The sequence below is a fragment of the Myiozetetes cayanensis genome, unplaced genomic scaffold, assembly GCF_022539395.1.
Source record: "Myiozetetes cayanensis isolate MyiCay16 unplaced genomic scaffold, myiCay2020 scf2-11, whole genome shotgun sequence".
Taxonomy (NCBI): domain Eukaryota; kingdom Metazoa; phylum Chordata; class Aves; order Passeriformes; family Tyrannidae; genus Myiozetetes; species Myiozetetes cayanensis.
In genome coordinates, this window is record NW_026087411.1 from 40,816,728 (window position 1) to 40,842,095 (window position 25,368).

The 25,368-nt window shown below is 38.9% G+C and overlaps 1 protein-coding gene across 5 annotated transcripts in view; it reads right to left on the reverse strand.

Moving 5' to 3' along the window:
- The window catches only part of DISC1 (DISC1 scaffold protein), a 188,727-nt gene that overhangs the window by 129,554 nt on the left and 33,805 nt on the right, over positions 1–25,368 (reverse strand). For all 5 annotated transcript variants that reach the window (XR_007628977.1, XM_050315928.1, XM_050315929.1 and 2 more), the window contains exons 4-5: positions 5,294–5,444; positions 1,865–1,988 (exon numbers count right to left, since the gene is read on the reverse strand). Coding sequence is in view for 4 of the 5 variants with exons in the window: in XM_050315928.1 (XP_050171885.1) it covers positions 1,865–1,988; positions 5,294–5,444 (275 nt within the window). In the remaining variant the exon portion in view is untranslated. The remainder of the gene's footprint in view (positions 1–1,864; positions 1,989–5,293; positions 5,445–25,368) is intronic.

Sequence of the window (25,368 nt, forward strand, 5' to 3'; positions counted from 1 at the left end):
CAATAAGCAACCTACATGGGAACAGAATGGAAGATGAACAGAATCTGGTTTTATAAACACACACTTTTAGTACCAAAGCGTTATTGCAACATTAATAGATAGTAGAAGCACACAATCTGCATTCACAGAGAGAAAGTTGCCCTGCCTGGGAATAGTTCACAGGCATTTTTGGGAGCGTGGAAATTTTAGTGAGTAAACTGGAATTCTCCCGTGTTCTTTTCTAGAAATGCCAAGAAGCCTTTAGTGTGCTCTTGGTCAGCGTCCAGGGACAGATAAAAAGGACTTGAAATCTCACCATGGGGCAGTACACAATATTCATCCCACTAAACATAAGTTGGAGTTTTATTCTGTGGATTTGAGTTTAAACTAATATTTCTAACACCACAGCTTATCAGTACTGATGCTAAACCTCCAGCTTCACTTACAGGCCAGTGTTCTCCATGAAGTACAGATTGCAGTAGAAACATAATTATGTAAATTTTAGATACTGTCACAGGTTTTCAAATCCCTAAAGGCAAATGCAGAAGCACCAGGAAAGAGGGCAGAAGGGAAAGTAAAGAAAAGCAGAGTTGAGGGGGAAAAAAAATTATTTCTGATCATGCAAGATTTTGGGTAGGACCAATCCTTAAGGGGTGCTGGGAACAACCAATCATCACAGGTTAGTCTTTCCCAAACCTTGAATTTCTAATAATTTTGATTAAATGCTAATAGATAGCATACCTGTACAAGAATGTAGTTAATTTTTCCCCTAATAACTACACAGAAATAAAGATTCAGCTGGAACAAGGATAAAACATTAGCTGTTGTGGAGTTTCAAGTAAAGTAGTTTTCAGTTCAACATCTTGAGGTGGCTGCTCAATGTCTAGATTAAAAAACAGTTTTTTGCACAGTGATACTGTTGAACTACTCTTATATGTTGATGAAGTAAATCTAAACAATACAGAGTTGATGGTTAGGATAGAAAAGATATTTTGTCAGCTAAGTAAGACTTTGTGATGATCACCTATGGTGCTTTTCTCTTTTTCCAGGTTTAATATACATACATATACATATATATTTGTGTGTATACAAACACACAGATTTTATTATACTATTGGATCCAGCAAAGCAATGAAAGTATCAAAAAACATACAGAGATTGCAAGATAAAAGCACAGAAAAAAAGGAAAATTTGGTCTACTAGCTTTCTAAGGTGCCACATTGCCAACTACGATCACCAAGGTCTAAAAGACACATAACTAGATAGTAAACTCATAGTTTTGAAGGACAGTGGAAAAAAAGACCTAAATTTTGCTTAAAAGGCTTGCAGATTTAAAATTGGACAGAAGCCATCTTAAAAGCATTTCATTTGCCAAGCTACCACATTGTGACATCACGTGTCACTATAAAGCTATTGTTAGGAAATGCTGACTGCCTCATGATGATTCCTTCATCCTTATGAAAAGCATCAATCATCTTTCAGGAATAAAAGCTGATAATTCATGTCTTTATAGTAAATTCTAAACAGAAGCGGATGAAAACTTTTTATCTTAAAAAAACCAACAAACTTCCGAAGATCAGTTTAATATTAAAATGGCAAATTATAACATAAAGAGAACACTTAAAAAGATAATGAGGAAAGTTTAAGCATGCACACAAGCCACCAAGTCTTCTAGCTCTGCTTCTCTGTAATGAGATTAACACAACTCCTGTGGCTGCCATCTCCAATCATCACTTAGATTATCAACTGGACTACAGCCAAGGCTCTAATTGCAACACAGAAGCGAAGTTGCTACTACAATAAATTTATTTAATTCTGTGTGACAGCTTACAAGCTTTTCCCCACACAGTTCTGGTTCTTACACAGAACTCTGCAGTCCATTTACCTGTAACCGTTTCTTTTCTTGAAGAAGCTGGCTTCGTTTTGTAGCTGAAACCTGCATCCTCTCCTGGTAAGTTGATCTCAAAAGTTCTTTTTCATGACAAAGATCGTTTTCTTCATGTCTAACCCTTTGAAAAAAACATGACAAAAGCTAAAAATTAGTGTTATCGACAAGTATCAATGTCTCAAAGATTAAACAGATCAGAATGCTACATGTTACCTTTAGAGGCATAACACTCCATCACCAGAATGTATGCATCTTAAACAGATACAGTTAGGGAACGAGAGATTTTTTCCTTGGCATATCTTCCTTTGTTATCTCAAACATTTACACTGTTTTTACAACATGCTGAAGAAAGAAAATGGAAAACTTGTGTAGCTTCAGGCTTTCCCCAGCTTTTTCATATTTCAAAAATTTATATACATCACTGTCTTGAAAGAGACAAAACTAAGGCATCTAGTTTCTATCAATACAGAAAAATATCTCTCTTAGACAGAAGTTTCGAAACTTGCCAAAGCCATTTTTGCAGCTTCTGTCAGCTTTTAGAGACTACATTAGAGATCATCTGGAGTGTTCGCTCCATGACGCCTAATTTTACTTCTCACTCTCTTGCACAGCGAGTTCTTTCAAAATTGCCATCAGTAGGTTTCCTCACAGTGGTCTGTACGACCCCCAGTTGTAAATCTTTCCATGACTGGACCCCAAGGAAATCAGTGAATTATGTTAAGTATCAATTCTGTAATCAGCCTCTCAAAATGCACCTGCAAACAAAGCAAATCTATTTTGCCTTGCATGTTCCTGCTTAAGGGCACATGCACTTGCAAGGCCAAGTGCACTTCTGTATCCATCTCTAGAGACAAGTACATGCACTTCCACGTAAAGGGTACAGGTGCATGTCAGTATCTTGCTTAAAAAATAGTCTCAAACAAAGGATGTTTTTGAAGTATGATTTCCCACTGTAATCTTGCAAAGCAAATACATCCATGCCACATACAAAACATGCATCACAAGTCTGGTTTAAGCATGATTAATCATGCAATTATGATCTCCATTCATAGCTGTTTAACAAGCCTGTAGAACAAGAGGTTCTCATCTCTTCTCCAGGACCATCAAAAGACAGGTATGCTTTACTCCCTGTCTACGGGCTGAAGAAGGTACTGGAAAAAACAAAGTAAAGCCTTGGCACTGAAAAAAAAATATTATTAGGCAAAATAGACACAATGACAGGAACTGTATTTCTGTAATAACTGCACAGATCAAAGAGACATCTCTATTGGGAGGTGCTTAAGGCCATCACTGTGCCTTACAATTATTATTACAATTATCCTGTGGACCCAGCCAACCACACGTCCCAGCAGCTCTGAAGCCACTTTCCTTCAGTTGGAGCTTGCATCTTTTCTACAGAGATACGTAATGAATTTCCAAGTGGCCAATCCAAGTGTAGGAAAAATTCTCAGAACCTTCTTGGAAATCCCATGTATATCTGCCTACTTGGAACAGAAACAAGATCTCTCTGATCTCATCAAATCTGGGTGACTGCAAGAACACAGTGCGGTTTCCTAAGCTAAACATAACCAAATCTGGTTTCTACTCTGCCCCCAATATCCTGTGTCAACATCAGATGCATTCACCTAAAAACTCACAATTTAATTAAGTAAAACAAAACCAGGGCATGAATTTCAGCTTTGTACGTTAAACAAATAACCTGCCATACATACTTTTCATTTTAGAACATTGCAAAAAGATCAGATGGCTTAACTCCAGTGAAACTGTAATGATCTGGTCTTCTGGGGCTAGTCTGATCATCTTTTTAATTTTCCAGGTTAAAAAACAACAACAAAACCAAACAAGAAGTCTTGGATATAGTGGTTTTGTTCCAATTCAAAATTAAAATAAGAACTGGAGCCTACAAATTTTCCTTGAAGGAGCAGTCATGTTTTCCACTGTACTATCTAAAAATAATTTTGGAAAAGTCTTAAAACTCTTTGCAGATGACAAAGTGTATGCTTGCTGTATCAAGAAGAGAGTCAGACCACAGACAAAGAAGTATAAAAGGTCACAAGAATCAAATGAGCAAAACAAAAAAAAAAATTCACAACAGCAATAGTGAAACTCAAGCTCAAAGAAAGGAGCGTGCACAAGACAGAAAAGAGGATATTCATCTGACCCTGAAGAATGGTACTTCTCAGACCTGTACAAAGAGAGGAGTTACAGATCTAATCATACAAAGAACAAGAACACTTTCATAAATATATATAACATCTATTTTATATATAAAAACATTGTATATATATTATATAGGGACAAAAATAAGTAGACTTTGTATCTGAAGGATGCTTTAGTGACTCAATTTCTATCACACCCAAGACATCGCTACCTCTAGAGCCAAAATCATTATTACAAATTTATGCAGAGTGAACACGTCTTAATGACAAAATACAGAATTGTGTATCCTAATCTTAAGGGAATGATAAAACAGCATCTTAGAGCCTCAGAAGGTAGAAGGAAACAGCTCTGAAGGAGTGCAGTTTGTTTTAAACCTCTCACATTAGCAGATGCTATAAATAGTCTAAAAATAACTTCAAATTCTCAAATTTTACCCAAAAAAATCCTATTATCTGTACTGATTTTATCTAATTTTCATGTCTACAAAAATTACACCCAAATGTATTGAGTAGCACACTGCAGTCTTTATATGTACCAGCTGCCAGAAAACAAAAGGTTTTTCTTCTTTCATTTGTGCTATTGCATTTGAGAATAGCTTTCAATACCTATAAAGCATCCTCTTACTTATAACAACAGTAACTAGGAGCACAGATGAAGACAGAATGAGAAATAGAGACAACTTTTTCTTTCCTAAGTTAACTACCCCCCTTGGGTCATCCAACACATCTCGCATTCCCCCAATCTTTGAAGCTCTTATCCCTTCAAGACAAGGTTGAGAATCTATTTTTGTGACTTTGTACAGTTCTGAGCACAATACTGCCACCTAACAAGTAGCATACAAAAGGAAGCTCCCAAAGATCTATTCATATCAAAAAATAATCTGGTTTTACTTTATATTTAAATATCCTTTCACTGCCTGAAAGGGAGCACCAGAATCAACTCCACAGGGAACCGCTGCTCAAGCTGCGTTGCTGTTGTGCGCTCAAACTGCCATGTCAAGGATTCAATCCCATTCCCACTCAACATCAATGAGAAACATTCCATTTAATTTGCCAGCTCATCATGATCAATGTTTTTCATGGCAATTCTGAAAGAATTGCAGAAAGAAAAAAAAAGGGTGTCAGGGTGGGATTTTCATAAACAAGCTCCATACTGATATGTTAGAAGGTAATTAAAACTCTTTATTAAAACTATTCATAAAGTGTATTCTGCATTTTGAGAAAAACAGAAGCATCATTTTACAAGATAATAAATCAACAAACTTACCGATGATCAGCAGCCCAGCGCAACGCTGCCTGAACTTGGGTAATGAATCTATCCAAAAAACTGCTAACTGAAGGATGCCTTGAAGGAAGTTGAAATTTTAAAGATTTTTTCTCTTTCTCCAGTTCTTCCAGTTTTCGTCTAAATTTATCAGCTAGAAATTTAAAAAAAAAAAAAAGAAAATTAAACAGTGACAAAATGGTCCTGTTTTAACCAAAGAAAAAAATATCTTTCAAAAACAAAAAAATCCACCTCATATATGGTTCTTCTTCCCCTTTTGATAAAAAGTATCAGTCTGTTTTGCTCAAGGATGAATTAACAAGACTACAATGGAAAACATCAAATAACTGAGATGCTAAGCTACTTTATTCTATGACAAGGACAAAACTGCAGGCTTCCCAGCACTTTCACAGAGTTTTAATTTGATAGGGCTCCAAATAATTGGTTCAAAGTTATCATCCATGCTCTTTTTGCTGGAGTAACAGCTGAAAATTCAATTCTAGTAACACTGCTAGTCTTCACTGCTTCAGTTTGTCTTAAAACTCAGATGGCAGTTACACATTTAAATTCTGGCCTTTTAAAAACTTGTATCGTTATTAGGTCAAGAACTGAAAAACCATATATGATATTGCAGCAGCGTGTTTCAGCAGGAAATGCACATGTAACTATAGCAATTAAACAATCATCACATTCCAGGTTCTCCCGAATTATGCTTAGTTTATCATCCAACAAAAAGATTTACTTTCAACTTTAAATAAAAATAATAGCGGTCCCTAAGAGATTGCTTTGATTCTACCATAACTCTACACATTTCTTAGAGTAACCACTTCTCTGTATGTTATTTCTTATTTGTTTTCTATCCCTGTGTAGAAAACAAAGGAACATCTTTCCAATTGCTAATTATTACTTCCAGTACATCTATCTTCTATTGTGCCAGTGTGCTAGCAAAATCACACACATGATGGATAACAAGACTGCCTAGTCCAAGACAGAACACCTTTGGTGATACATTAGTCAAATCAGAGAGTTTTGAGCTAACCCACAAATGGAAAACCTTTACAGTTCAGTACTTTCCTTGTGACCTCACTGCTTACAATTTTGTGTGATTAGCAATCCTTCTAGCATTTTCAATACATTACTATCAGAATAACATCCATCCGTGCATGCTTCTTATTGCTTATTTTCTTTCTTTATCCTCAAAGGGGATTTAAGAAGAGGAGTTGTTTACATTTACTGGTTTAGTGAAATTATGCATTTTTACAATAATCTATCATTCATTTTGATCTCCATGCTGCTTCTGTGCCAACAGGGTGGAATAAAGACACAGAACTTACTAATGAGACTACATCTTCCAAGCCAGCAGACTGTTCCAGGGTAAACTCACTTTGTTGTTATCACTGTAGTGCACAACGTCGGCAGAAAGCTCTTGCTGAAATGAGCACCCCACTCCAAGTGCCCATGTGCATATTATTGCTACAAAGGAGAAACACCTTTCCAGCAGTGGAGGTGAACCATATCTGTGGTGCATTTCTTGGGGACCACAGCTGAACAGATCCATCCTATCCCTGTCACCACAAGGAAAACTGAAATTTGGGCCGAGATGAGACTCCAATCCCATATTTTGACCCTAAAAGCATATCAGCATTTGCATGCATAATCTTGCCGCTTGACATTTCAAATTCAGCCATCAAAAGTATCACTGTTACAAACCGAAGAATAAGGGTTGAAAGGGTTGGATTGTGACCAATGATCACTGAATGCCAAAACACATGGAAACACCTTCTTTTACTCACACAATTCACCAGAGGGCTTGCTGGGAGTTGTAGCAACCCTCTACAGCCACTCAACAATGTTGTCATTGTTCTTTGTATAATTATGCTCATACGGTTGTTTGCGTGTCCAGTTGTTTCATCGTTCTACTCCTACCCATCCTGGCCCTAGAAACAGGCTATTTTTGGAAGGACAACAGATGAGGGGATCCACATGCCAATTCATTCTCTCTTTCATTAATTCTTGGCTGCATTCTGCTTTATATATTCCAACCTACACAGTATTCAATTAGTTCCTAGTAACAGACGCTTCTAAATAATTTGTTCCACTGGTATTTTATAAGTAATGTGGCTGGTCATATTTACTTATCTCTCTGCACTAATTGATTCTTTTACTCTTTCAGCCTCAAGAGACTCCAGCACCACTGAGCTGAACACTGAAGCATTCAGCTGTTAGGATCCTCTCCTGGAAAGGAAACCCCTGCCATTCAACCTTGCTGATATCTTCAGTGCATGGAGAGACCCAAGAACCTCAGTGCCAGTTGCAGAGCTGGGAACCATGCAAATAAAGCTCATCTTAGTCCAGCTTTCAGTCTTGCAGCTCAAGAGAAATCTGGATCAAGTAGAAGTAATGGAAATTATCAGAAGTCTAGTAAAGAGGATGTGAAAAAGAGGGCAATAAGAACAGTTCCTCAATCTAGCAGAGATAAAGACTGAGGGGAATAACTTCTAGTGCTATCATAAACAAGCAAGCTACAAAGAAAGCACTAATACAATTATTTTCACCCTCCCTTAGAACTTGAGTCCTCAGTACAAACCTGAGATGCAGCAGAGGACATGAGGAAAAATGTTAGATATAGTCAAGTGCTAAATTGAACTGCCAATGTTAGACAGGAAATCACCACCAGCATTGATTTTTAGCTCAGGTACAGCTCTGGCAGAGTTTTAAGGTTGAGGTCAGAAAAACCAGATGTGTTCTCTTCTTTTAACAAGGGCAAATACAGGATTCTGTACCTAGGATGGGGCAACCCTGGATGTATCTACAGAATGGGGAACGAGAGGCTGGAGAGCAGTGCTGGTAAAGGGCCTGACTGATGTCAAGTTGAATATGAGTCAGCAGTGCCCTGGCAGCCAGCGAGGGTCAACTGTGTCCTGGGGGCATCAGGCAAAGCATCATCAGTCAGCCGAAGGAGGGGATTGTCCCACTCTGCTCTGCACTGGTGAGGTCTCACCTTGGATTTTGTGTGCAGTTTCGGATGCCACAATATAAGAGAGATACTAAACTATCAAAGACCATCCAAAAGTGGGCAATGAAGATGGTGAAGATGGTGAAGGGTCTAGAGGGGAAGCCGTATGAAGAGTAGCTGAGGTCACTTGGTTTGTTCAGCCTGGACAGAAGGAGACTGAGAGGAGACTTCATCACAGTCTACAGTTTCCTTACGAGGGGAAGTAGAGGGACAGGCACCAGGTCTCTTCTCTCTGGTAACCAGTGACAGGACCTGAGGAAATGGCCTTAAGTTGTGTCAGGGGAGGTTTAGATTGGCTATTAGCAAGAGGTTCTTTACCCACAGAGTTGTTGAGCACTGGAACAGGTTCTCCAGGGAAGTGGTCACAGCACCGAGCCTGCCAGTATTCAAGAAGGATTTGGACAATGTGCTTGGCACATAGTGCTATCACAGCTATCCTGTGCAGGGACAGGAGTTGGGTTTGATGATCCTAGTGGGTCACTTCCAATTCAGAATAGTCTATGTGTTTTATGTGATCCCTTTCACCATATTTTCTAGGATTTTTCAGCCAAGAAGCAGACATAGAAGACCTTTGCTATTCCTAAGTCATCTAATTCACAGACACAACTTTCTTTTACTTTCATTTTAGTCTTTTAAGCATGTTATTCCAACACAGAAAAGACCTTCACAGAATTCCAGAACTCACTGATGGACTGAGACATCGAAAGAAACCACATGCACTCAGATACCTCTGTCACAAAGAAAGGCTTAATACTTTTATGCTCTGTCCCATACTTCACTTCAAAAAAAGTTATTTAGTGCACAGTTTACAAACAAAAAGCTATGCCTTCATTTGATTAAGTTCTTCAATGAAGGAACTTTAATGTATTCAGTAAACACTGTTTTACACTGTTTTACAGAAGTATTTTAAAACGAGGCCAAATTTGGCCTCATTAGGCCTATCAGCCTTCTATTTCCTTGTATTCTGCTGATAGTTTGCTGCCTTGCAGAGTCCTACAGATATCCTAGACAAAGCTTCTACTTTTGTAGTGCAAACAGTAGGAGTTAACTCTTACATTACCCTCCATCACAGTCCTTAGACCTAGTGTACTTCAGACATCCCACTCAATTTAAAGCCAGTCCAGAGTACAGGCCTGGAAGATGCCAAATGCTCCTCTCAGACAGACAGCAGTCTGAGAACAGTATTCTCTCCATAGATCATGTTTTGTAACAGCTTTGAGCAAAAGAAGTAATTTCTGTAATTTTTAATTGACCATGTGCTAACATCTGGCTACCTCTACTTTTTACATACTCTGATATTCATTTTACTCCGTCGAAAAAAAGGTTCACCTTATCAGAACTATTTATCATTATTTAAAAATCATTTGAGTAAATAATTTCAGTAAGGACAGAGCCTCATTTGCTACGTGCTGCATATATTTTGGTTTATTTATGTCTATGCTAATAGGTGGGAAGATGATCAGTTGTGCTGTTCTACAAATTGCTGAACATTAAAAAAAAAGTGTTTCTTCAGCTAGTTCAACTAGGGAAGGTCATTTAATTCTACCCCACAATTCAGCAGACAACCTTCTCCCTTTTTCCCCTGCACTTCTCCCAAAAATCTGAAGGCCCTAAAACAGGATTTGTTTAGGATTTACATGCATAAGTCACACACTGTATTAAAATATTTTTTCTTGCCTGCTGGATACTTCCAGAGACAGGTAACCTTCCCACCATTCACTTTCTTAAAAACTTAAAGCTTCCAAGGTGACTGAAGGGTTTTTGTATACTACGCATCAAAGACAGTTATCTATTTTGTAAGAACTACAGAAGTCCCGGGTTCAGATCGAAAAAGCCCTTTAGCAACCTGTGTCCAATCACACACAGTAGTAGGCCTTTAGAGAGGAGACTAAGAACCAGGGTGCAAGTGCCCCCTTCCTGTTCCTGAACCTCTACTGTCTGTCAGCCAAAAAATTTCTTGAGACACTACTCTTAGATCTCGTCACTGTTTTAAGCAGGAGGAAGAAATAAAATCACCAACAGGCAGACATCTATCCACCAGAAACTTCTCTATTTCCAGGCAATCTATGGTTTTGGTCTCCAAAATATACCATAACAGAGAACTTAAAAATTAAAAATGGTATGGCTACCCTAGTGACTATGTGGACTAAAAGGAGAACATCTGCAGAGCAAAACAATTCAGAATCAAGGCCCCAACATCTGCAGTTCAGAAGGTCCTACTTGAGACTAAGTTTAGTGTAATCCCATGTATTGATAGACAGTAAAATAGTTGGTCCCTTGGGTACCTCTAAAACATATCTTCAGACTTTGTCCCACCTGAAAAAAAAGTAACCCATGTAGTCCAAGACTGTTTTACAATGTAAAGTAAAGTAAAGCATAATAAATGGGACAACAGGGAGATTCTCTTCAAAGGCTCACACACCTAATCTGAACTAAAATGGTATTTGGGCCAGGGTTCACGGAATACTTCCAGCAGTCAGTGGAAAAAGCAGTTCCTGTGAAGGCCAGTAAGCAGAGGCTAAAGCTTTCCAAGCAAGGCTATAACCCCCTAGGTACCACAGCTAAACATTCAAGTTCAGTTCATAAAAGGCTGGAGCAAAACACAAATGAAATTATCCCGCTTACCCACCACTTAACTTTTTCCATCCCAATCAAAAAGGCAACTTTGTGAAATTTCACACTCCATCTGTGCTCCTGAACTATCAAAACTACCTTGAGGAACAGCGGAACAAACCAAACTCCTGGCTGCTGAACATCCTTTGGAGTCAGAAGCTACTGACACAAAATTCACCCTAAAGCAGGAGGGACAAAATCTGCAGAAAGTGCTATGACTCCATAATTCCATGGTTGGTGTGTAGTCTATAGTTTTGTCACTCTCAGTACAGATGACAAACCCTTCCAATTCCTGCTGAGATGCTAGATTGATGTTTGCTTCCAATTCTGGTGCTATTTAAAGACTGGTAACCTGAAGAGTACAATAAAATAGGTCTCCTACATTCCCCGACAGACTCAAGGCATCAGAGTAGCCAAAACACACAGCAATGACTTCATGTAGCATTCAATGCCACAAGCTTCCCCTCCTGCAGTCAACATCAGGTGTCTATCCTCTCTAATTCCTTTTCCTTTCCTAATATCAACTATACATAAATCAGGTGGGGGAGGAAAGGGAAGGAATCCTGGTACTCAAAATAATCCCTTTAAGGGAAGCAACAGAGAACAGTGTCTAAAAGATTTCTTAAAACTACTGCTCAAGCACATTCTTTGCCTCCCAGCAAGCTCTGCATTTTCCACTCATCAGTTCATACCAATTACAAGTCAGGAAATTGCTGCCTCCTTAAAACATACAACATTTCAGAATTAAATGTACTGAACATCAGTGTTGCAGCAGGGTTGGGAAGTCTGAAAGCTTCAAAAAATACAAGAACAGACATTTCAGCCATTATGTTTATTAGAAAAAGAAGCTTGACACATTGGCAGATATTAATTTCCCTCCTCTAATTCATATTGAATTTAACAGCATTCATTTAGCTTTGAATTAAAAGCTAATTTCTCAGAAGTTTCACAGATGCTTCCTCTAAACCACAACATCAAGTTTTCCACCTACAGTTTACATCCTAATGTTGAAAAGTCTATGCTGTACATGATATTTCATCACAGAAAGGCACTAGTGGAAAGCCTGGAGTAGAATTTCAGCATCAGTTTTGACCAGTATCCCTACTTCGTAGAACATACACAGCAGCAGCGTCACTGACAGATTGTCACTCCTATCCATAATTTGGTTTTGACTCCTAATAACAACAGTTAAATGGATTTACGGGAACAAGCTGTAGAATTCCGTGGGTTTTGTGAGGGAGTAGGTACAGTTACTTTCAACATCAGTAGGAACATAAGCATAAAGCCACAAAGCCAGAAAGGTTCTTCCAGCACACCTCTGGGAAATATGCGGGGTGAGAGCCCATCAAGAAAATGTCAGAGTCCTCACATGGACAATTAATCTCTTAAATTACTTGGCCAAGGTTAGAAAAACTTTCCTTTCCCATGTTACTTTCTCCTCAGCTGCAATGATGTAGGCTGAACTCTCCTCACAGCTGTTCTTTCCGTGCTGAGTTTAAGGACATCAGGACTGTTTGGATAAACTTATATTACAGTTTCCTGTAACATGACTATTCTGCAAGTGAAGTAGTTATTATTTGCCACTATCATCTCACAGAAGAGCCTCAGCTGGAGGCTCCAATTTTACTAGGCTCAGAAAACAGGGGTTAAAAAAAAACAACCCTACTCCAATAAATTTACAATCCACAAAACAAATATCAGCTGAAGGGACAATGGGATAGGACAATCCATTAGACTACACTCTGGGTGAAAATTAGGGACAATAATTTCAGTGTACCAAAAGCAGCTTAATGTCCACTGCACTTAATCTGACACTTCTGAAAAACATTAAACTTTTGCAGTATTTTAATAGCAATTCTTTTTAATATTAAGAGTTGCATAAGTATTTCACATTAGAGCATAAACTAGCTACTTCCATAATTTTCTAAATGCTGCAGTAATCACAATTTTTAAAGTCCCCAACATGCATAACAGTTACTGAAATAGCACGCAGTTTTCCATACGTAGCAACCTTTGTAATTCATCGCTGTAACTGCACTAAAAGTGCAATTCCATGCAGTGTCTATCTCATACAGTCATTCTCTTCAGATTTGCTGCATTTGTAAATTCCTTCAAAGACCACAGGAGTTGACGTATAGGCATGTTTTGGAGACATTTCTCCTTTAGTCAATTCACAATACAAAATAAACAGTGCTCCATTGACTGTTTGTTTTTCACAGTCTTTCATAAACCTCAAGTTTCCAATGAAACCACTAGGATGCCTACATTTCCAACATGACTTTATAATAAAAATAAGTTACAGTAACATCAAAAGATACATTAAAGGGGGAAAAAGCTGATTGCTGGTGCACTTTGATACCAACATTATTCTGTAAGTAGTGCTGACAGTACTGTCACTACATATGAGATTTTACAGAAATAAAGAAAAACATGTACTGCTGATTCCAGGCTGAATCTGTATCTTTAAAAAAGTCAGGTTATACAGAACAATGGCACAGACAACCATTGTGAATTAAATTCTACTCTGAAAAAGATCCCTCAAAACAAGAAAGCTGGCAGAAATCAATGCAAAGCTCCTTGGCTTGCAATGCCGCTCCTTCTTTTATTTGAGATGGTAGAGGAAAAGCTTTAGTAGAGGTCTCTAATCAGTGTGCTTCACATACATGAACTATAAGCTGTATATTAATGTCAACTGTGGACAATTCCATCCCAGTTCACTACGTCTCTTTCCTTGCTCCAAGAATCTCTAAGCCAACATCTGCCTTTCTTTGTTCCTCTGAATAAATGCCATGGGTTGATTAGAAAACAGGTGAGTCAATTAACAGTGAAACAATGCAATACTCTACAAATAACTGCATTATATTGTGAGATACCTGTCATTTTTATAAAGCAAGTTCTAAATACTCTAAAAAGAAAGTTAAGAAATCTGATGGTCTACATCTGGGCTTTTATATCAAGAATTTTATGACTAGAGACAGTCAGATTATGTTGGGACTTTTTTGTACCAGGCTCTATTTAAGTACATATTGTGAATCTAAAGTGCTTTGTTCCAGCTGTCAAACAAAGAAAAGGATCCTTTATTATTGCCTAACTTGAATATATTGAGAATACCATCCTAAAGCATACCGTTTGAAAGATCTATTTTTTTTATATATATATATAAGTCACAAACTAGAATAGGTAATATACACAGTCTCCCACAAAGGTTTATCTTCACACTTTTAAAAGTCGTGTTGCAAAAAATGCATGACAAGGTAGGACAAATTCTAGGCTAAGAAACACCAATAAGTAGGTGCAGAGTTGCTTTAAGTTGAAGTCTGAAACAAAATAGCACAGATTTTTGAAGTGTGGTGTATATTAAATATTGTAAATGTATATTATTTTGCAGTGTTTCCCAAGGACTATAATATATGAAAAAAAAATCGGTTTGCACTTCTGCTTAAGTCAACAGCTACAGATCAATACCATCAAAACCAGAATGCAATTAGACAACATTATCTTCCTTCTGTGGCAAGGCACACTGATGAAAAGGTATAAAATATTATTTCTTATAGAATGAATATTACACACAGAGAACTATAAAGAGAATACATATGCACACATGCAACTCCAAAGCAATTGTTCTGAAAACTGCAGTGGGGAACTCTACAAGGAGACTCCAAGTTTCTAGAAACAACAGGGGAGAGAATAGATAAAGGAAGTCTTTGTGGTAACAGAGCTGAAAACAGTATATCCATTCATTATGGATGAGTACCTGGATGCCAGAATTTTACTTCTGGTTAAAGCAAATCTTTTTTCTGCCTCTCTTGCTCCCTGCATTCTCCTTCATGAGTTTCCACAATACTGCTCAATGTTTGTTCATATCCCAGGTCTCCACTCTCACATTTAGTAGTCTACATATTCTCAAATATGTACATCTAACTTTATTGTTTCTTTCTTATCCCCAGTGCTCTCCTAGACTTAAAAACTTAACCCTGAGATTAAAATGATACCCTTCACCTAGCACTCTGCATCAGTAGATAACAAAACCAAAAACTATTTAAAAAACTATTAAACTTTTGTTTAGCCCAGCAACTTTTCCAATTTCTACAATTCATCACTGTTCTAGCTCCAAAAATTACCCCATTCTCCTTTATCCAGAAAAAGTCATATTCTAAGAAAGCAAGTAGTAAGGGAGAACAGTTTAGAAAACGTCCCCATCAAGCTCAGACTACTTTACCTGTCATAGTCAAAAAAAGATTCACAAAATTTAAAATTTCATCGAATCATACAATGGTTTAAGTTGGAAGGGGCCTTTAAGGTCACCTAGTGCAACCCCACTGCAGTGACCAGGGACGTCTTTGATACATCATGCTGCTCACAGCCCCATTCAGGCTGACCTTGGATTTTTCCAGAGAAGGAACATCCCTTACCTCTCTGCACAACCTGTTCCAGTGTTTCAATCACCCTCACTATAAAAAATTTCTTCCTTGTATCCACTCAGAGCCAATAATTTCTACCAACTCGAGGAATCTGAATTCAATGGCAAAGGAAATCATTTAAGCACAGAATAGCTTCTGACTGCTAATATCTGGTGACTTGTTTCCTGCCCTTCCTTTTGAACTTGGCCTCACTAATTAACTCCCTCTCCTCAACAATTCATAGGCATCCTTACACCTTAGTTTCTCCTCTTTCATCCTCTTCCCTTCCCACATCATTTACCTCAGCTAGTATCTGCTTCTCTGGTAGCTTTTCTTTTCCAAAACCAGACAAAATAAAGCTTTTTAACTATTTGACTTAGACCTGCAGTTCATCTAGCTTACATCTACAAATATTGAGCCCTTGACCGTTTCCCAAGTACTATCTTCAACATTGCTTTTCCAAGTCTGTTTTTGGCACCAAAGCGTATTAAACAATTTAAATGTTTCTGGGCAGTGACAACTGTAGCTGGATCCTGCAACTTCCCAGGGAAAGCAAAAAAATAAAATATCAAACATAAAATCTGCAAACCCTTTTTTATTCCCCCCCTCAAAACTGTTTCAAGCACAGTTTGTCCTATTGATCCTGAATTTCAAGACATCCTATATTTTCTGACATTTCCAAAATGGCACCAACTTCTGTTAAAAAAAATAAATAACAAAAATCAGAAAGTTTGTGGGGCTCAGAGTGCTGCACGAAGTAAACTTCTCTGCAGAAAGAGGCTCTCCAGCTGAACTGGATCAAAGCCACATCTCACTGAAATAACCTCCAAGGAGGCACTTCCTCTGCTATCAAGTCATACATCATGTTGGCAGCTTTGCAGCAGTGTAACATTTTGCCCTGCAAGTCACCACCTCCCTACAGAGCACTGCCCTGAAACAAAGACTTTTCCTGCTCCCTACTCATGTTTTACAGTCCTTGCCCTACAAACTTATTTCTGTGAATTGTTCCACTGTGTGAAAATTAGAGGACCTTCCCTTAACTGGCACAGAAACACAAGGAAGACAAACAGCCTCCAAGCAAAGGTCTCAGGTATCTGTCTCGGGTAACGACTCTATAGTGGAAGTGGTATACATTCATAGACATATATAGATGGGTTCATTTACACCCATCTAACAACTTTAAAAAAAAATCACCAAAAAACACCCCACAACCCAGCAGGTTTGTATTCTAAGCATTGGTTCAGTTTTTTTGAGGTATTTGCCTGTTCATGGTCTGCAAGCCTCTGTTACAGAAAGTGAGCAGATATAATACACAACATTCATTTATAAATGATCAACTTTGTACAGTGGGGCAACAGGGCAAGAAAGGAGCTGGCAACTCAGAGGCACCACCTCTGAATCAGACCTATACCAACCCATCATGGCACTGGGAAAGTAAATACACTGACCACATTCCAAATGTTGGCAATTTCGACAAGCTTAGTCTTGGAGTCACTCAAATTCCAACACCAGGGAAAAAGAATAAAACTACTAAATACAAGGCAGGCAACCACACCACACCACGTGGGGTATAGTCAGAATATGATGAAAAGCTTAGATTACCTGGCTCAAAATGTTCTGCAAACAAAGCAGTGTAGGAATATCTCAAAATTCTCTGTTTCCCCATCCTCATCCATCCACCAGTATTTTTACAGGTTGGTTTTTTGGTTTTTTTTTTTTTTAAATTATCAATAGGCCATGAGTACTACAGGAAGAAAAACAAAAATTAAGAGTTCGATTTCCCTATAGGAAGCTGACATAACAAGCTGTCTGTTCTGCATTGAAAAGATTTACATGAACACATGAAAGGGATTCACCTTCACCAACATAGGTATATTTTTCTTACTGCTGCTTCCCATAAGCCTCTCAAAACACTGAATGCTAACCATAACATCACAGGAACCCACAAATCCCAGGCATAGCATAAGAAAAAAGAAATAAAAGGAAAAACCCAGGAGCAGTTACAGGCATAACTAAGATGGCCCATCTAGAAAGAGTAACTTTTCTTAGTCCACGGTTTCTTTTTATGCATCTACACATACCTAAACTTTCAGGGGGAAAAAAAAAAAAAGGCAGTAGGAATATGCAGCATGGTTTCATGGAAAGGGTTCTGCCGTGGTTGCAGCAGATGGCTTGAAGTCACACTGTGTATTCTCCCATGAACACCAGTTCTACAGTACAGCATTACAGGATCTCAAACCAATAACCCGGTTTCTTTCAGCTTCCAGGTCCTCTGTCTGTAAAAACACAGATAGTAACAATTGCTCCATAGGGGCCTCATTAGGCTTAATTAACACCTGTGTGAGATCCTCAGAGAAAAGGATTGCTGTAATTACACAATTTGCTACTTGCATAGGAAACCTTGTATTAACCCTTTCATAACTTAACCTTTTCATAGACTATTCCATATAAAAGACTATCACATGCTGGAGTCACTTCTTAAATCTAATTTCAAAAGCAGATAAGGTCCATCATCTTTCCTATTTGAACAAACGGAATCCTGGAGGGTTTTGGAGTTTTTTGTTTGGTTTTTGTTTGTTTGTTTGTTTTAAATCATTATTCCTCACCTCCTTCTTTCCTTTTACATACATGTTTCAGGTTTTTTCACATTTACAAAATTCCTTTCATCCTGGCTCTGAGGTCCTGGAAGTGTTTCAAGTGTAAGAATCACACTGCTCGAACACACAGGGCAGTGGGTAGAGCTGCACAAGTGGATGGATACCTGTTGCAGAGGTCAGTAGGGAGAAAACCAAAGGCTCTCTAAGGTGGTTCCACAGCCCTTTAACTCTATTTTGGTCCCCACTTCAGCAAACCAGTTACGAATGAGACGACATCCCATCAACCACCAAAGGACTTGGAAGCCTGGTTGGATTGCATTCACATGGAAACAGCAGCGACCACCCAATGACAGCCACTGCAAACAAGTCCAACCTCCTCCTTCACGCAGATCCACCGAAGAGCCTCCTGCATGCCTCACCTGAGTGGAACACAGCAGTGCTAAGGCATCTTCACCAGTCCTCATACTTGAAGCTACGAGCCTTTAAAACTTTACATACAGGCTCGCTGCCTTATCCAGCCTGAGCACATGAAGTTTCACTGCCTCCAGCAGCCTCTTCTCCCGTTCATCAGAGCCTCCTCAGGCTGGAAATGAAAGTTGCCACACCAGTACCTGTGTTGACTAAGAGCCAGGTGGTAAGGGGAAGGAGGAGCAGAGTGGGACTTTGATGGGAGCATCTCCTAGCAACCGAGCTCAGGGAGAGGTTTGGCTATTGTCATGCTCCCCAGAAGGGGTTCAGAAAAAGCAGGTGCTCCAGAGAGGACAAAGGAATTGCCATTTTAATATGAAGGGGAGAACATCTTTGAAGTGTGATCGTGTTGTAGGCCCCAGAATTGCAGCTCACCAGAGGCAGGTTCTGCTTCCAGCTACTGCAGCTGAGCTTCCTACATGTCTCCTGCACGCATGTAAAATAAGTGCATTAAAGCCTGCTATCTTCTGTACCATGCACTGACTACAAATTAAAACATTGCAAGAAAAGAGTTTTTATTAACAGACAGCTTCACAATATCTGATCTCTATTTTCTTCATTAGTTACAATCAAATAGTATTGTTGCAGTAGCGAATCTTGCTATGAATTTCACTCTATGTCAGTACGCTCACACAACCTGTTTTACCATAGCAAAATAAACGTCTGTTCAGCTTCCCACATTGACTCTGTCCAGCAGCATCCCCTGTTGTTGAAATTGTTTGAGCAGATTGTCTTTAATGTAGTACTTGCTCGTTATTTCCCTGTGTGTAAACAGCAACCTCTACAAACACCTTTTTTTCTCCCTTCCAAATCCCTCCTGCAAATGCAACAGAAAATAGCTGAGCTGCTCTTCCCTCCCACACCCATTCAGATTCTTTTTACTTTACCTCAACTGGACAGCTTGAGAAGAACTGTGGTAAAATATGTAGATCAGACAGATGGCATTTGCTGCTCTTTTATCAGTCCTGCTGCTCAATGGTTTCAAAAAGCCATCACAATTCATTACTTGAATAGTCTCAGATAGATCCTGAGTTCCACTACAACTTTTATGTATCCATTTGAAAGTGGAATTATTTTACCTATGGGAAGTATCAAAAGCTTCCACCAGAGGAGAGATACTGGATTATAATAAGATACCTGAAATACCTGACTTTTGTTCTTTGCTTTCTCCTTAACAAGCACAGTCCTCTGCCTCTTATTTCAACAGACCTGAAGAGCAGCTGACATCTGCATTTCCCTTCTGGAGCAGTGGGGCAGGATGGCTCAATTCTCCTTTATGGTTCTCTTTACACTCCACCATCCTAGAGTGGACTCATAACTCCTCCTCACAATCAGAACTTCTCTCTTCCCACAATTATATCTGACCATAACCAAAAAAGACATATATCTGTCTCTCTCTCTCCATCTTGGGGTGGTATGCATATACATATCTATGCACACATATCCTACCACTCTCCTGAAAGACATGTCCTTCCTTGTCAAACACAAAATTGTTCATCTGACTTTTATTCCTCTTCCTTTTATAAGACAAGTAGCAAGGCTAAAATATAGAGACCCATTGTTATTTTGTTACAAAGCAATACAAAAATAATAAAAAAGAGTTAAACCAATAGATTTTACTCTGAAATTCAGGTTTACTAAAATCTCAGTTAACCACTGCTCAAATTGCAATTTAGGCAGCAGTCATTTCTAAGCAAGCTGTTCCGTAGTGATGGAAGATATGCAAATAACTTCCATCACATTATTTACTGGAGGCTCCAAATTTCAACACATATCTGCTTCCAAACAATAAGCTCCCACCAAGTTAGTGTTCCATCAAATCTGTCAATTGCAACTCATTTGGTGCTACAGGACAAGCTGACACATTGCATAAAGGTCAAGTGGAAAAATGTCCCTTCCACTACATCAACGTTTAAATTGGTAAAGGTCACTCCATCCAATAATTGCTACTACAGAAACTAACTTTGGTGTAATCTACATGATAAAGAAAAAAAAAGCAGTTGGAGTACTTAATTTTTTTCCAAGACATGACAAACTAACACTACTGTCATTTCATGATTGGAGTTCAAAGGGCTTTAGAGTCTTTAATTAAAACTCCAGGGACTGCAGTATGGCAAGTGATGATATACCCATTCTATGACCAAGCTCACCTGAAGCAGACTGCAGTAGCTTGCCTAAAGTTAAAACAGGAAAGAGCAAATATGATCATGTAGCCTAAAACAAAACAAAAAATGGAAATGTCTTTTGGGTTTAGGGGGTTTTTTTCTTTTTTTTCTTTCTTTCTTTTAGCTCCCTATTCCTATATAAAAATTCAATCTCTGTCATGAAAACTTATTTCTTTTTCTTCAAAAACTATCACTCTATCATGTGCAAATACAGTGTGTTGTAAAAGATAAAATTAACATATACAAATACAGAAGTTAGCATCAGGCCACTTTAATGCTAGAACTGAAATCTTAAGGCTAAGTGAGCAACACCCCAATCTACCCAGACACATGACCTTTGTCACCTGAGGAAGCCTGGGGTTGTGTTGTGCAATGATGGAAGAGAAAGGAAAGGAAGATGTTCAGGTTCACCTCATCTCACCACATGAATCCAAGTGCAATTCATATACAACTCTGGGCATTCTCAGCTTTCATTACTAGCAAAAGATTAAAAATTGAACACTAGTACATAAGATTCAGATCATGTATCATCAAGACAAGTTTGGAAGAAATTTTGGCAGTTACTGAGAAGAGTGGTAGAAATATTTTACACACTGGACTCTAAACACAAAAACAATATAGCAGACAATTGATGCTCTGACTGTAAGCGCTGGGCTTCTGGAGTTGCTGCAAAGCTGCTTAAATCTTAGTAGCCTTCCCAGATGCTAGCTGAATATGATTAAAAACTACCTGCATCCTAAGTAAGCTTTAGATTAAATCAAGAAGTAACAACTTTCTGTTAAAGCATCAAAAATTAACCAGAGACAGCTGCAACAGCTGCAACACTAACTACATGAATGTCTCCAGAACAAGGCTAATGGAAATTATATCATCATTAATAAGATAATCAGGTCATCCTGTCAATAAGTACTCTGAGAGATAAAGTACCAGGTAACTGAAGCCACATACCTCTAATTACTGCTCCATTAGGAAAAAATTTGGCATAGCATAGTAACATAGGTTTTCACTTCCGCAGGGAAGAGGAGGTTGGAAGCTGACCAAGGGACAGGGTAACATCCCTCAGACCTCTTCACTGCCACTTCAGCTGCCACATGCAAAAATGGGAATGATGTCTGTTTTACCCTCTGGCAGGTTTCAGTTGTTGAGTAACAGACAGAAAATATAATTTTTAAGTCTTTTAGGTTAACAAAGCACTGTGTTTGATGAATGTCCCTTGAGATGTGGATGCTTTAGCTGTAACTGCATTGACAATATTCTGGAGAATAAGCCTCCCCATTATGGAAAATATTATTTGTTTACTTGGAAATTTCATCAAATAGATGCATTACTGTGTAAATAAAATTTGCCCTTGGCCAGCTGTCTCCTAAGTGAAGAGGTGAAAGTTTAGGGATACATAATCAAAACATAAAGAGGCAGGTATCACTGAAGTCAGGGAGATTCTCAGGTGTGCAGTCTACTGGCAGGCTGGAGTGGTTACATGATCCTAAGTTGTGAGGAAAAAAATTATTTTGTTTTATAAAGGACTACAAAGAAAAGTTTACAGATGTTACTTTATACCTTTCCCAGCACAGTAAGTACATACAACAAAAACATGGGCATATTTACACCGCCAGAAGAAACAAAAACAGTCTTGAAGTGCCAAGAATTGCCAGACTAGATCAGGTCCGGGTCCATCAAGCACAGGATCCTGACTGCAGCAGTGGCAACTGGACTCTTCAACACTTCAAAAGGATGGAGAGAAAGGCCTGCTGGGGCAGCCCACCACCCTCTGCAATGCTGCACACACCTCTGGTGCTGGGAAATCCTCCGGGAATTACCAGGCTGCTATACTTTATATTTAGTGCCATTATGCTGTGATGAACGTTAAGAAATAAACACTCAGACAAAATTCCCTCGTGCTAACTTTCAAAAAAATTTTCCAGAGGTACTTTTTTAGACAGAAGGTACATCAGGTACAATAGGCAACATGTCAAATACGTGAAAGAATGTAATAAAAAATGCAATGAAGTATTTGCATAAAGTTTCAAAGAAAGTAGAAGTCTGAATGTTATTCTTTCAGAACACTCCAATATAATACTTCCCTGTGTACACCTGCTTTGTCTCCTACTGCTTTTACTCCTACATTCCAGTTACTAAGCTTCACTGATGATCAAAAGCCTGCATTATTTTTTTCAGACAAATTCTACAGAAGTTCTCCTTGATGCCACAAAATTTGCACTGTCATCAGTCTAACTTATATTCACCTTCTTCCTTCACTGTTATTAAACAGGAGAATAAGAATAAAATTTTTTTAAAAAATGGTGAGAAATAAATTCTCTTCTAAACAGCAAAATATCTCTTGTGCAATTCAGGCATTCCTGCTTACTCCATCCAGTTTCACAAATCTTCCTTTTGGAACCAAACAATTATCTGTCCTTGTACTTAACCTGACTCTTGGAATTACTATTTTTCTAAAGAAAGGATTAAGATATTCTCTATCACTTTGGCTTCCTCTCCTTTCCTAGTTTGGCTTGATTTTCTTCATGTATAAACAAGACTTTGACTTATTTACCTAAGTCCATTAACAATTAGCCCTAGCTGTGAAACCAGTACAGATATCCTCAAATTTTAGTAAAAAGGATTGAAACAGGATTACAATCTTGCTTGGTGGCTGGTCAGAAGGTTCTCATCAGGGTAGAGTGTGAAGTTTACCCAAGATGGTAAGAATAAGGGGTGATTCCAGCTGAACCTCCAGACCTGCAGCGTGACAGCAATCACACAGGACTATGGGAGCAATCGGACTACCGGAAGCTTTAGCTCCAGGCAGCAACTTGGAAAGGAAGAAACAAAGATATGCATGAGCTTCAAGAGTCACGTCAACAGAGATGTCTCATGATAGCTCAATACATGTGCTTCATTCCCAATACTAAAGGTAGCCTGAGAATTTCCTAGAGATACCGGGAGCAGCAAGACTCACTGCACTGGACTAACATAAACAGAGAAGGAAAAAGGAAAGACAGAACAGAGGTGCAAATAATTAAGGTGCAAATGATTAAGGTGCAAATATTGCCAGCTGCAGTAGAATGTATGGCAGAAAGCACAAAAGCACATGCAATGGGCAGAGAGGTCTCCTGGAACGTGCCTTGTGATGTGAGGGGAGACTGGGAAATAACAGAAAGCAGCAAGAAAGCTAAAAGAAGAGTATTTGAGGCCAGGCATTTAATGCATCCATCTCTTGGGAAAAAGGGAAAGCAAAAAATATATGACTGGATGCAAATATTTTGCTAAAAATAAAACCCAAACCACAAAAAAATGATTTCACCATTCTTCCAAAATGGAAGGTTCTGGCAAACCAAGGACAGAGAGTAAGCCAGAAGTACAATCCGGTTCTCTCACTCCCAACAGACTAGGACAGCTAAGGGTAAATTTAACATGCTCTCTTCCCATTACACCTTTCTGCCAGAATTCTATTGCAATCACACACTGAAGCACGAAGCCTGAGGAAGGAACAACTTTGTTAGGAGCAGAGAACAGCTTTACAGAATCTAACACAAAGCACTCACAGCCAGCAGAAAAACAATACATAGAAACACACACCACCACCACCCAAATCCTTTTTACTTGTTTCCAGAAGGCACAAATTCAAACCATCTAATTTTGATACAAGTAGATAACACTGAGTGAAGCTCCCTGCCATCCTAAAGAGCACACTGGCTTGAACTCCAGCTTCTTTCATACGTGCACTTTTGTTTCTCAGGCTCCTGGGGAGCTGCTGCAAATAGAGGAATGCAGGAAAACACCACCTGCTAAGAAAATGTTATTAGCTTTCTAGTCTGGTAAAATCTCATTGAGACAAAGGGACAAGAAAGATGCACCTTGTTATCATGCCCCTAATCTTGATTTCAGATTACAGGGAGGCATCAGAATGTCTATATTGCACGAGGTTAGAGCCTGCAGCCCAGAGGATAGATGCAACCACAAAAATGCATCACAGCAGCAGGCTGATAATATCCACTAGCCTCTCCAGAAGAGCACAATTAGCAGGTGAGGAGCAAATTCAAGTCCTGCTCACCAGGTGACAAGTAGAAATAGCAGCAGCACAGGCTAATGAAGCCTGCTGGCTGAGTAAAAGTGTAAGAAGGGCACAGGAGAGGAAGAACCTGTAACTCAGGAAGAGGACAAGAGACACTTGCCAAGCACCTTCCTAAAACACAAAGTAGAGGGAAGCAAAGTTACTGCTAGGAGGTTTCCTAGTGTTATGAAAGGGCATGGAAACAGATGTCATCAGAGTAGGAGACATATGAAAGCAAGTTCGTGCCTTACAGTCACTGAAGCTCCTCATAAAGTCCCAAGCGTGCAAGATGCACAATTCCCATGCCTGAAAACCTGCAAATCTTAATTTCTAAAACAACATCTGCTGGGGCTGAATTTGCACAGTAGGAGCCCTGGCAACTCCTCAAGACTAAGGTTAAGGCACTAGAGAAATGGTTGTTTAATGGCCCTTTTGCCAGAAGCCCCAAGCACAGTATTTGTGAATGAACAAGTGCAAAACACCAGAGTACAGAATCCACCCAGAAACAGCAGTTCTGACAGATGTATATTTCCCATTGGGTTCACCCTGGTAATTAGCACTTCCTCCTTCACTATGGTCATTCCCACACATTTCAGTAACAAGCAGCTGTCTATGCTTGGAAGCAGTTGAGCAATAAAGGAAGAGGACATTTAAATATTGATCAAAAACCACAGACGTGAAGAGTATCATGTTTATAAAGACTATGCACAGGCAGTACAGCACTGAACACATCACAATACTGCTAAACATATCACACATTCACTGGAT